Here is a 14441-nt window from a genome sequence, read left to right as displayed (position 1 = left end):
TTTTTGTATTATCGTTCAAATAAACACTTACGGCAGTTTCCCTGTGGTGGGTGTCTTTGCAACAGGGGTAGAAACCTGTGGCTCTGGTGAAGGATGAGGCACTGCTGGTTTAGCGGCTGGAGGAGGAGGAGGAGGACCCACATCTTTGGGAATTTGAACATTTTTCCAATCTTCCCCTTCTTCAACTAGCAAGCCAATTAGTGAACCCAGCCGTATATTCTTAGATCCTTCTTCAACCTGTATTTTAAAAAGAAAGTTATTATAGAAACAGAAGGGCTCATGACTTCATATCTCTACTAGGGAACAGTGTTGATTAGAAAGATTAAAATTCACTTCTAAGCAGCCTGCCTCCTTCTCTGAGGTCCCCACCAGCCCTGCACCCCACTCCGTTGCCATCAGCCCCATATATAACTCGACACCTTGCCTCGGTCACTTATTAGTACTACCTCTTGAAATAAAGGGAAAAATCGATTCACTCCTTTTTCTAGTCTCCAAATATATTAAAGCCATTATTCCTTCCTTTTCACATCAATCAGTACAAATCTAAAATAGAGACTTGTTATATATCAAATATTTGTCTTTCCTGTGAGTTTTTATAGAGTGATTAATTAATTTCGAACTTATAAGGCATTAGCTCTTTTAATTAGTCAATTAATAAAATGAAGTAAAATCTTTTCAATAAATTTATTTCCTGGGAAAAAATTAATAAATATCCCACATCCAGAGAACTGTTTAACTACTCTGGTTAATGTTAAGTGTAGTTTCAGTCTTTCTTTATACTTAATTCTTTCTGTATCTCTACAAAACTTGGAAATAAAAGCCTTCTGAATATTTTATAAGTACATCAGAAACACAGCAGTGTTTCAATTAAGCAAACACTTTTTCCTAGATAATTGCACAAATAAGATCAAGAATAATTTTTTAAATCTTAGTTATATTTTAAGGGTTTCAATGGCTAATTTCAACTTTATGAAGAAAGTTGATTCTAATTTGCTGATTAAAAGAAGTCCCCAGGAGAGCCTTTAGAGACAATATTTTATAAGTTCAATGCTGGAAGAAAATGTCATTCCTTTAAACTTTTCTATTATTCTTTTCAATTACTTTCAATAAAATTCATTACAGATGCAATTTAATGAATAATAGAATAACACACTAAATACAGGATGTTCGCTAATGCAGTAATTAAAGTAACAGCATAATTCTTAGAAAGGGTTTGACATTTCTAAATAACACTGATTTTGATACTTATTACTACATGGACTAATCTTAAAATAACAGAACATAAGTTGTAGAAGTTAGAAAAGCTAAGTTCACTAATCAAAAGGAATAGCAACAATTTTTGGACGAAACAAAATATATTTAAAAATTAAGTACAAAACTAAGGAAGTATGTTTGAATTGCAACTGAGAAAAAACACTAACCCAAGAATAGTTGGTGTTTGTTACGTAAGACAAAGTTATATTTCTGTAGACTGCTTATTTATCCCTACACAACTCAAAAATGTTAAGATTAATAGGCTAAAATTTTTTTCTATACACACATTATATATAGTGTATCTCAATTTTCACCACAGACTGGAGCAATAGTACAGAGGGTAGGGCATTTGCCTTGCTCTTGGCCAACCTGGATTCGATTCTTCCATCCCTCTCAGAGAGCCCAGCAAGCTACCGAGAGTATCCTGCCCAAACGGCAGAGCTTGGCAAGCTACTTGTGGCATATTCGATATGCCAAAAACAGTAACAAGTCTCACACTGGAGACATTATTGGTGCCCGCTCGAGCAAATAGATGAACAACAGGACAACAGTGCTATAGTGCTACAATTTTCACCACACAGATAAACTAAAATTTAACTACTCATATTTCCCATAAAAAATGACATCATGTGGCATGAACCGCAAAAGCATGTTCAAAGCATGTGATACATTATCATACAACTTGAACTTAATTACATTACATCACTATATGAGTTCAAGATATTGTGTTTATTGCTTTAGTGCTAATTTTAGTTTAGATCTGCGTTAGTTTCCTACACAAGACTTCCTTATGTTGCAATCTGCAAATAGTTAAATATTTAAAGCTGTGATCCCCAGGGATGGAGTTTAGTGGTAGAGTACTGTAAAAAAATACGAGCACGTGCGCTCGGACAGGTGATGTGTGTTCTCGGGCTCTTAGGGCGGCTCTCTCTCTCGCTGCTCGAGTTCAGTGCTCTTGAGCTGCTGTGGATGGGCCAGACTGGGATGGCTCCTCCCTTGTGCTCTGCTTCTGTGTGTACAGCTGTGCTCTCTTCTGTCTATCTCTCTATCTCTGAAGTCTCTCCTCTGTCTCTTCCTACTTCTCTCTGTCTCTGTCATCTCTCCTCTGGTCTCTTCTGATCTCTCTCTCCGGAGCCCTTCTGCTTCTCTCTCTGGAGCCACACTCACTCTCTCTTCTGACTCTGACCCTACTTCTGACTCTGACTCTGATTCTCCCTACTTTGCTCTTACAGTCTTAGTTTATACAGCAATCACATAGGGTGGTGATACAAAGGTGGGCTGAACATTAACAAATCAACAAAGAGGTGTAAGACCACTCCTCCAGGAGATTAGCTCAAGGACCAACTCTCATCTAAGGAGATTACTCCAAATTACTAGGAGATCTGCTTAAGTGCAAGATCCCATCCAGGGTGTGTGGCTTTCTTCTTTCCTCAGCTGGTAATCCACTTAAATAGTTATAGTAAATTTACTTCTAATATTTTTAGCAATGTCATTCTGTATGAGCACAGTAAGAGATGTATTAAACTTAAAGTTTGGTTCTTCCTGAGGACATCTCACTATATTTTCTAAACCACAGTCCTCAGGTCAGGTTAGTCTTCCTAACCCCAGCAGGGTCCTAGTCTCATTGTTACTTTTGGATCATGACAGCATTTGTCTATGACCATACTCTCAACTTATAGTTGAGTATCGTGTCCAGATATAGTTGAGTATCTGGCCCATTTAGGAACTAAGGGCAACTGAATCGAGAAAGCAGATGCCCAGGAGTAAATATTATTGGAGTCAATCAGCTCCCAAGTTGCAAAGCATAATATTAACTGTCTCCCTGTGTCCATACAGAAAGGATATTGCTTTAAGGTAAACTAAGTTCCCTGCAGCAAGGCTGAAAGGACAAACCCAAAGTTATCCTACAGAGTACAGTTTGCATGCATGAGCATTGGTAGAGAATACAACTTACTTGTGTGAGTTTTGGTTTTAACCCCTGTACACAAAATTGAAATCTAGTACGTACTTTAGTAACTGAAGTGAGTAACGCACTTTTGAAAACTGTGTTTGGATTCCAAACTAGCCTTCATTACTGCTCTTCTGCACTGGGTCCTGCCAGGTGTCACACCTGATCAAAGCCCTCTCCAACTCTGAGGCCACAGATTTTGTAATAGCAAATGTAGGATTTTAAAACTTATTTTTGCTAAACACAACTCACCTAAGTTTATGAGGGCACACAAGGATATGAGGATATGAGATGCTTAAGTCAAAATACAAGGATATAAGATGCTTAAGTTGGGGTGGAGAGATAGTTCAGTGGGTAGGGCACATGCCTTGCATGCCGCCGACTCTTGAGTTCAATCCCTGGCACCCCATATGGTCCTCAGAGCCCTGCCAGGGGTGATCCCTGAGTAAGGAGTAGCCCTGGTAAGCCAATGTTGCCCAATAACCAAAGAGAGAGAGAGAGAGAGAGAGAGAGACAGAGAGAGAGAGAGAGAGAGAGAGAGAGAGAGAGAGAGAGAGAGAAGGAAGGTTAAGTGATTATTTAAGTAATTTTCTTTTTTAAAACAGAATAGTTTGAAAGTGCCTGAAAATTAAAGCATGAGTCTCCAGCCAAGCTACTGAAAGGCACACAGACTCCTCTGATTTCATAATAAAATCATGAATAGCACAGATGAAATGAACTACTCATTTGACTTGGGTCTGAAAACTCAGTTAACACTTCTCCATCATAGATGAAACTATTATACAATTTTCAGTTCTTTTCTATTCTTGAATTTACATAGTTTTATTTGTTACATGTTTGATGAACTATGGTTTAAAAGGAAAGCTGAGAAATTTATGATAGCAAAAATGCAGTAAAGTTAATTAAGTTCTTAAATAATAGTCTATTTGGCATTCAAGTGTCAGGCACTGTTTGTTCTAGTATATTATTAACTTTAATTTTATTTCCCTCACAAGCATGTGAGGTAAGTGCTATTGTTAATTCCATTTACAAATGAAAAAACCGAGTCTGGGGGAAAAAAAAAATAACGTGTTCTCAATTATCTGACTAGTAAATATCCAAGTGCAGTCTGACAACAGGTATGTTCAATACCAAATCTATAAATTGTACTCCCATGACCAAAATAATGCCATTCAGGGGGCATACTGATGTTTTTAAAAATAAGCTTGAAATGGAGCTGGAGCGATAGCACAGCGGGTAGAGCATTTGCCTTGCACGTGGTCGACCCAGGTTCAATTCCCAGCATCAGATATGGTCCTCCGAGCACCGCCAGGAGTAATTCCTGAGTGCATGAGCCAGGAGTAAACCCCTGTGCATGGCCGGGTGTGACCCAAAAGCCAAAAAAACAAACAAACAAACAAAAAAACACCAAAAGCTTGAAAGATTTGGCATGGAAGACACTTGAGGATATCATGCTAAATGAAGTCAGCCAGAAGAAAAAGGATAGAGAAGGATCTCACTCATATGTGAGACTAAGATACAAAGCAAGGTAGTGACAAAGAGCTAAAAGCAATGTGAGGGTAGAAGTGATCTAAAGAACTGTTTGTAGTGTAGGAAAGATGTTGAAAGGGAGAGATATTGGGACCTTTGACAGAGGAAGGTGAGTACACTGGAAATGGATGTAGTTTTGGAATAAGTGCACAGGGAACTATCATTAATAGTGTATCTCACAGTACCTCAATACAAAGAAGAAATAAAAAACAAGCTTCAAAGAAAAGATACAGAATAGACTGCAAATGATTTAGCTTTTAATTCTGGATAGAGTAGACCATTTTCCACTTGATTATGGAATTTGCCATTTCAATATGAAACAATGAGAACTGAGAACATCATCTGTTGAATTAAATTTGCTCTTGAGTTTTGAAAGCATACAACGCAATTAAAAATACCGTCAGCAGAAAAGTCTCAAAGGTTTCATAACTTCAACTTTCACCCATAAATGTTCAAACTATAAAATTCAAGTAACAAGCCAATTTCAGACAATTAAATGAAAAACAGGGGAGGAAGAACCTAATAAAAAAATAAAACCATATGTAAAACATACGTTCTTAGGAAAAATAGCAGTGAGATACTATGAGAGCGGAACACAGACTGGAAATGAAGTATGTATATAATAACAAAATAGTAATTTTTTTTTTAACACAGAGGAACTGGGGGGCGGGGAGCAGGGCCACTACTGGCAATGCTCAACCTAGAGGTGACTCATGCTTGATGACAGACCCTAGACAACAGGCAACCCGAGCCCTGGCAATGCCTGGAACCACCAGGGTTTCATAAGAAGGCACTCAGCACCTGTGCTCTAACACTTGAGCTCTCTCTCCAGTCCCACCCAAATAATTATTATATTTATTAATATTCAGATAACTACTATAAGAAAGCGCTGCTTTATTTGCTTCAATATCCATACACATTAGCTTTACTGCAGTGTTGGAGATCAAACCTAGGGCAGGACTCATGAGACAAGTGCTTCACCCCCGCCCACATCTTCCGCCCTGCGTTAGCTTTGAAAAAGAATCCTACTTTGGAAAGTGGTTTTAAACAGTGGTCTACCAATGAAATAAAAATTTACCAATGACCGAATTACTAGTACATAAATTAAAATTTAGAAAAAATTCTGTTTAGCCATAATATCCCACACTCCTTACACCATCACAGGTATCCTGGTTTATGACAATTTACATAATGACCCTGTATATAAGAAGCCAAGTTAGACAACCAGTAATAAACTCTTCAAATATCATTCTAATATTCCACCTTATTAACGGTCATCTAAAATACCTGGGGGTTCAATGTGCTGAAAAATTCATTGTTAAGACTAAGCTTAGAACTATTATCTAACAGTTTAAGATTTTCTGCAAAATAAATTAATAGTGATCTAATAAGGACTGCATTATAACTTAAGGACTGCATGATAACTTAACGCTCCCCTTAAATGAAGTAAATTGGAACTAAATTGGAACTAAATTACAAACTATCTACACTAACAATGTAGACAATTATTCAACTGTTTGCAGCTCAATTATTATTTAACATCGTTAGCAGCCTCTAAGCTTTGTTTCTGGTTCTAATTAAAATGTAGTATCATTTTCTATTTGTAATGGAATTCAGATGTAAAACCTTTAAGACTGCAAAGAATGAAACTGTGATGAAAAAAAAAATAAAAACCTCTCAGACTGGAAATAAATTCCTTTAAAATTTATACACTATAATTCATATTTCTATAATTCATATTTCTAATTGCAATTAGAAAAATTAAACTTGTAATTTATATATTTATTTTAATAATTTTTGGATCTATACTTTCTTCAAAAATGGGGAAACATAAAAATGAGAGTTTAATATCAACACTCGTCTTTAAGGTTCACTAATGCACCTCTTTTATTCTTAAAGTAAACATCTCATTGTATTCCTACAAAAATCTTATTATGTGTGTCAATAAAATGAACAGTAGTTCACAATGAAAAACAAAGGTTGAACCTGTTAGCAGGGAGCTTGGAAATGGAGTGTGGTGAAGCTAAAAAAACCAAGACACTAGCAATATCACATTTATGCTTTTCTTCTCTTTTTCCCCACAGAAGTATATACATTATGTCATAAATACACTTCCATTCCTATTATCCAAGAAGAATGCTGAATAAAAATAAAGCTGCAAAGCCCTAAAATAGACACATAATCTTTTCTTTAGTGAGGAAATAACTATTTGTTCTGCTAAAGTGGTTATCCATCCCATCTTCCAGTCCCCCACCTTTTCAGAGCATTAGGGGGAGATAAATAGGCCCTGTGAACCTGCAACACTGTTAGCAATTTAAAATGCACTGCTGAGCAGCTAAGTGGAAAATGCCATGAATTCTGGAAGACTTTCATAGTCAAACAATACAGAAGTAGGGCCAAGAACACAGCTTGCCAAAGATGTACACAATAAGATGAAGCTGAGCTTATTACATATGGGAATTAAAACAATTTTTTTCTTTACCTAAATGTCACATAAATTAGTCAAAAAACTAGTATGATTATATTTTCTTAGCTATAAAAGTACAGAAACTTTAGCTATCTATGTCTCTTAATATTACAGGTGACAAACAGACTGAGCCAAAATGTCAAAAGTAAAACAGAAGTGATTTCAGAGCAGAGGTGAGCTGACAGATAATTTAAAATGCATCAAAATAACAGACTAACAGATGTGCATCTCATCTGCAGTAATCAAATTACAGAGGTACAAGTGGAAACTTACTTTATAAACACCAACAATCAATACAAATCATGAGACTGACATAAATGTTAAATCTCCGATTTTGGGGCTGGAGTGATAGCACAGCGGGTAGGGCGTTTGTCTTGTACTCGGCCAACCCGGGTTCGATTCCCAGCATCCCAAACGGTCCCCTGAGCACCGCCGGGTGTGACCCAAAAAGCAAAAAAAAAAAAAAAAAAAAAAAAAATTTCATAAACACTTACAATAATAATGGTAATAGCAACATTTATTGACACCAAGTGGGTGCCAGGCCCTGTTTTATTTCACTTAATTTTCACTACTATCCAAAGATATATGGGGCTGGAGCGATAGCACAGCGATAGGGCGTTTGCCTTTCACGCAGCCAACCCGTGTTCGATTCCTCCGCCACTCCCAGAGAGCCTGGCAAGCTACCGAGAGTATTGCGCCTGCATGGCAGAGCCTGGCAACCTACCTGTGGCGCACTGGATATGCCAAAAAACAGTAACAATAAGTCTCTCAATGAGAGAAGTTACTGGTGCCTGCTCAAACAAATTGATGAGCAACGGGATGACAGCGACAGTGACACAAAGATATAAATTGTATTATCATCTCTTCTTTATAAGAAAAAGGCAGATGTTAAAGAATCTGCCCATCATCATGTAGCTATTTACTTGTAGAACTCACAAATGTGACTCCAGAACCTACGATCTTAATTGCAACACTATCTGCAAAATACTCTAGTATTAAGAAACAAACATGCTCCATCAGTATATATGCTGCATAACCTTAAATAATGATGCATTAAACAACCCATTTTACTTTTATACATTAATAATCTATTAAAAATAAGTTATCTAAAAAATTTTAGAACACTGGAAAATAGAAAAAGTGGGATATTAAAGGGAGAATTATTTAATTCTACTTCCCAAGGTCCTCATTTTTATAACATTTTTTTTATCTTTCTATGTATGCATGCTTTTAAGTGTTAAAATATTACCATCACTATCCATAGTCCAAAAGAGTTAAGTTTTATTAAAGTATAACACATATGAAGAATGCACAGTACTTTTTCTGTACATGTTTTGTATTTATTTTTAATCATGATTTAAAAAAAATTTATTTTTATTATGCTATTCTTCTGTTATCTCAGTACCCTCTCAAGCAGATACAAGATTTTGGCTAAGGGCTACACAAACTTAAGACTTCCACTAATCTCATTAGAGTATCCAAGTTTTGGCTCAATAGCTTTGGTTAGAAGTAACCGATTACTTAGGGAAGAATATTCTCAACTGACACATATATAAGAGGAGGTAAGACTAGAAGGAAACTTTATTTCAGGGTACTGAAGACATTTTATCCTTCTGAAGACAATCACAATAAAAACTTACCACGATCTTGGCCAAGATGCCATCATCACCCGCATCTAAGGTAACCACAGCTTTGTCCGTCTCTATTTCACATAAGGCATCTCCAGCACTCACAGCTTCACCTACAAAACAAGACGGGGTTGGTTTGCTTTTAAAGATGAGTGCCCAAACACTACAGAAAAGGCCAGGACTGGTCTTAGCAGAAAACTTGCCACAAAGCAGGGAGATAAGTCAGAGAAGGGGTAACTCTGACAATAATAATGGTAGGTGATCATTCTAGACAAGAACTGGGCGCTGAAAGGAGGCAAAGTGATATACATGGTATCACTCTCAGTAACAGTACTGCAAACCACTGAGCCTAACAAGGGGTCGAGGGCGGGGGGAGAGGGAGAGGGGGAGTGCCTGCAATAGAGGCAAGCTGGGGAGTAACAGAGAAACCAGGGGCATTGGTGGAGGGATGGGTGCTTGAACACTGTAGGACTGAAACTCCATCATGAACAACTTTTTATCTCATGGTGGTGCAATTAAAAAAAAAAAAAGAGCACCAGTATGTGAATTGGTATGTGTACATGTGTAGAACACCTAAATAATAAAGTAATACATACAAAAGTACTCAGTAGCGATTTCTGGGCCATGGAATTACAAGTAATTCTGAGGGTATGTGTGTGCATGTATCTCTCTGTGTGTATGACTGTAATTACAGATGCTTTGCTGGCTTTACAAAAATTCTAGAATACAGATAAATTGCATTTGTTATGATAAAAAAGCAATTAATGATTATTTAATGTAAATATTTAAAATGAAATCACAAATAACAGACATGTCAAGGAATGCATATCCTCCCCCAAACAAATCATAGCAAAATCTATTATTTCATGAAGAGAAAAGTTTCACATTTACCTCTGGGTTAATGTCATAAAGCAACTCTAGACATCCAGCGGGACAGAGCACCAATTAAAAAGTAAACTAAGAAACAAGAGACATTTCAAAAAAAAGAAATGAAAATCAAATCACTAAGAAAAATTATGAAAACTCAAAAATAATAAGCAGGACTAGACTCGGTTTCTAAATCAAAACATAAATTGCCAGCAGGGGAGGGAGAAAGAAGGGCAGAGGCTCTCTCTTCTAAAGTAAAGAAACCAGAAAGTGACGTTTGATGGAGACTTAGAATTCAAGTCAGAGTTATGACTTAATGCCAGCAATGGTTGGCTCCTCTACTTACCAAGGGGCTGAAAATATGAGAAATTAAAACCAACCAAGACTGATCAATAAACATGGAATTATTAGATCAATAAACATGGAATAATTTACATGCTCATAATTTACCTGCATCTATGGTAACCATGCCTTTCTCTACTTCCCATTAAGTATATACCTTAGATTTCACCTAGTTCAACTCACTCCAAAGTATGTATATTTCATGGCACAGTAGAAAACTCAGCCAGAGTTCCTTTCACATAAGCTTTCCTAGCCTAGACCACCCCCCACAAACAAACACACCCCTATATACAATATACAATATGAGCTGTCATAGCCTAGGCTAACCCCTCCTACCCCAACACACACACTATATATGAATTCTCAGTACCTCGGACACACATTCACACATGTACATATATACACAAATTCTCACAGCCCAAGTGAAACACCTACACATTTGAACTCTCATAGTCTAAGCTAAACAGTACACACACACACACACACACACACACACACAAACACACACACACCATGAGTAATAGTAGTTGTAGGAAGTATAATCTCAGATTTTAAAAACACCTTGAAAAATTTGTAAGATTAACCTGTTTTCCACTAAAGGTTATCACATCATTAACTTCTGCTGTTAAAAAAAAAAAATCCCCACTAGATTCAATTAAATTAAAAATAACTTTTAATTTTCATGAAAATAATTTGTCCTCTTAATATCTGAAGAGCTAAATTTATGGATTTAAACAAATTGCCTTACATTAATAAAAGTCTCAAGATTAAAAAAAAATTAAATACAACTGATAAGAAAAGGGCTGGAGCCATAGCACAGCGGTTGGGCGTTCGCCTTTCATGGGGCCAATCCAAGTTCGATTCCTCCGCCCCTCTTGGAGAGCCCGGCAAACTACCAAGAGTATCGAGCCCGCATGCGTGGTAGAGCCTGGCAAGCTACCCGTGAGTATTGGATATGCCAAAAACAGTAACAATAAGTCTCACAATGAGAGACGTTACTGGCGCCCGCTTGAACAAATCAATGAGCAACGGGATGACAGTGATAAGAAAAAAGTATATTAAAAGGTATTCTGTGAGATCACAAATGTCTGACTACAGGATGGTGAAACCAAGTTATTATAAATGTACCTATCAAGCACCAAACATACTCAGACACATAAAAGCATACCCATCTGTACTATGTGTTAATGAAAAGAAGTTACACCCAAAAGATCACAATTAAATCACATGATAAATTAATAAAAGAAGCCAACAAATTATTAAGAATTGAGGATTAAGATTACTCTCAATTATTTATAGTGTATTGGTAAACACACATTGCTCAGTTGGCAGAACACAGAATTTCAGGAGCTACCTTCAGGGAAACATGCTCCAGGGGCTTAAAGCACATCCGGGCCTATCTATGTGAAAGGAGCACATTATAATCAAGAGGAAAAAAGAATAGAATGATGAAACCATATGTCTCCTGGCTCCTGATCACATTCTTCATATACTAATGGGTTTGAATAACTCATCAAATTGCCAGCGAGCTCAAAGTCTGAGAAATAAATGTGCTTCAAAGAATCTTCTGATGTGCTTGACGATCAGTTCTCAAACTGTGAAGAAATTTAATCTTTTTATAATAACCCTACTATTTAAAAGGCTGTTCTATGTCTGATTCATTATTTGATGACAACAATACTCTATCATATTAAATATAGAAATTGCCATGCTCTATAATTCATTTAGGAACAATACTAAAAATAGATTTCAATTGATTACATTATTAATAAAGGGGAAACTATCTTAGATAGTAATAATTATTTTAAAAGATGACAGCAGCTGCTCAGCCAGTTGCTCAAAGTGCTTCCTAATGAAGCACAGGTTCTTTCATTTCTGTGACGTCTTTCTCAAATTCTAGAAAATTCTAAGTATTATCTCTTCCTCATTTGCTCTTCTCCATGTGGAGGATTATTGAATTAATACATGATTATTACTGAATTATTACATGATTTTAACAGGGCTAAAATTACCCTCCTGTACCAAAATGTAAGTCATGATATTGTCCAACAGTTTGCCTGTACTGTTTCTATTACCTGGAATGGTCCTCCTTCTTTCACTTCAAAAAACAGAAAACAAAACAAACAAAAAATGTATTCTATTTTTATAGAAATAACATATTACCCTAGATAATACTTCCACTGCAAAACCTTCTCAGATCCAAGCTCTGGGCTCAATCTCTGCATTGCCAAACTATTTATTAACCAACCATTTATAGTGCTGCCAAGTCTCACTACCTTGCTAATTCTAACATGGGAACCCAAATATATTCCCATGAAGAAAACAAACTAAGTAAGGCTTCAATTTAATGTGGTATCTAACATAGATCCTGTCTCAGCCAACAGGCGGCCTCCCTGTGCCATAACTCCTAATCTCCATATTAGCCCAATCCACAGTCCTAAGCTTCTGGGTGTGAACCCATGTCATGAGCTATCTTGTTGCCTTACCTAACAAACAGCCTATTTTCTCCCAAATAACTCGGAGATCCCAAGTTCATGTGGCTAGGGCTGTGAAATAAATACTCACAGGCTTCATCCTGATTCTATTTGTCACCACTGGCAAACGTAATGCCATAAACAAGCCATTTACCTGTATCACAACTGTATCAAGCCTCTGAACTCTACCAGTGCCGATTACATTCTTTAAACACTAGGTTAGACATTAAGGGTCCAGATGACATCTCTGTCAACTGAGTCACATATCCTCCTGAATCATTCAAATCCTCCCAGGCCAGGTCCACTCTTCCAAGTTGCTTTTCCCTCCTCTTTCCATTTTAAACTCTTGATTCACTGTTCCCAAGATGAATCATAATAAGGCTGCAGAGAACTTACCTGGTCACCTATAATTTTTGTTTGCTGTTTGAGCCACACCCCGCAGTGCTTAGAGCTTACTCCTGGCTTTGTACTCAGGGATCACCTCTACTGGTGCTCAGGGACAACATGTGGTGCCAGGAATCTGGCTGGCTTCAGTCACATGCAGGGCGAGCATCCTACCTGCCACAATCTACTCCAGCCCCATCACCTATAATTTCTCTCCATACCTGCCAAACGAACTTTAGTAGAGACTGGAAGATTGTGCATTTTGCTCCATAAAAATGTAGTATGTAGGTGAATGAGTAAAGCAGACGAGAAGATGGCTGGATGCTGATCTACAGTCAATACTATTCAGTGGGCAGAGGGAGAAGTCAAGAGACAGGAGCAGTGTTTGCCATCATTACTTTGCCCACAGGAAGAAAAGAGAAAAGAAAATGAAGAAAAAAAAAATCAAGCCTCCTCTAACTTCCTTCCAATGAACTGTTACTGTGTCCTCAGGAGAGCAGTGCTCAGGGCTCACTTCTGACTGCACTCAGGGAGCCCTCCTGGAGTGCTCAGGGGATCACATGGAGTGTCAGGAATTTAACCTGGACCTGCCGTGTGCAAGGGAAATGCCTGACTTAACTGCCTCAAGCTATATGCCTTCCCTATGTAGGAAAGGCTAAGGAAAAATACTTGTCTTTTCATTTAGAGTTAACTGATCAACAACTCCAAAACAAACAAATTATTAATGTTTTTTTATTTGGTATTAGAATGAATTTTGGATTCAAATACACTCATTCTGCTTCAATTATTAATTTTTTTCAATTATTAATCTTTTTAAGACTGGAATCAGTTTAATAAAGACTTAATAATGCACTTAACATTCAATACAGCTACAACCACCCTCCTTCCTCTCTGTTCCTCTTTCAAGAGTTTTTTAATTCTTACTTGTTCTTCAAGATTAAATTATACTCAATTTCCCTAACTCCAGAAAATACACATACACATTCATTATAAAGTCGTAAACCAACTAAATGATACTGACAAATTAGTGATTTTGAACCTAAAAGCTAAATGTAGAAACATAAATTTAGAAGCAAATTCTAAAGAATTGTACTAAACTCTGCTTGTGAAAAACAAATCAGAAAACTGCTGCAGTGTATGGTTCAAATTTAATTTTAAAAATCTAGATAAGCAGAAAAACATTTCATTTACTTCATTTGTTGTATAACAACCGTTTTTTTTAAAAAACAAAACTCATCGCATGACAGAAGCTATCTCACGCACTTGCTCACCTTCCTTTTTCAGCCATTTCACGATGTTTCCTTCTTCCATTGTGGGAGACAGAGACGGCATTAGTATTTTAATAGGATCAGCTGAAATAAAAAAATAAACAGATCAGTCACACACACACATAAACGTATCTCACAAGGCATTATCTGAAGAAGAAAATACCTAGAAGACTAAAGGACTCCCCCAGCTGGTCAAACTAGTTCTCTGCTATCAGTACAGAATAATCAAACTCAATTTCTACAGAAGAAAATTCTTATTTGAGATTCCTTTTACTGGGG

At 36.9% G+C, this 14441-nt stretch overlaps 1 protein-coding gene across 1 annotated transcript in view; it reads right to left on the bottom strand.

Moving 5' to 3' along the window:
• PDHX (pyruvate dehydrogenase complex component X) overlaps positions 1-14441 on the bottom strand; it is a 65972-nt gene that overhangs the window by 32319 nt on the left and 19212 nt on the right. The window contains exons 2-4 of the mRNA XM_004607973.2: positions 14166-14246; positions 8840-8940; positions 32-237 (exon numbers count right to left, since the gene is read on the bottom strand). Of these exons, the coding sequence (XP_004608030.2) occupies positions 32-237; positions 8840-8940; positions 14166-14246 (388 nt within the window). The remainder of the gene's footprint in view (positions 1-31; positions 238-8839; positions 8941-14165; positions 14247-14441) is intronic.

This window comes from Sorex araneus, chromosome 6 (assembly GCF_027595985.1).
Source record: "Sorex araneus isolate mSorAra2 chromosome 6, mSorAra2.pri, whole genome shotgun sequence".
Classification (NCBI taxonomy): domain Eukaryota; kingdom Metazoa; phylum Chordata; class Mammalia; order Eulipotyphla; family Soricidae; genus Sorex; species Sorex araneus.
The sequence above is the reverse complement of the archived record's forward strand: the minus strand, read 5'-3'. Positions and strand labels throughout refer to the sequence as shown.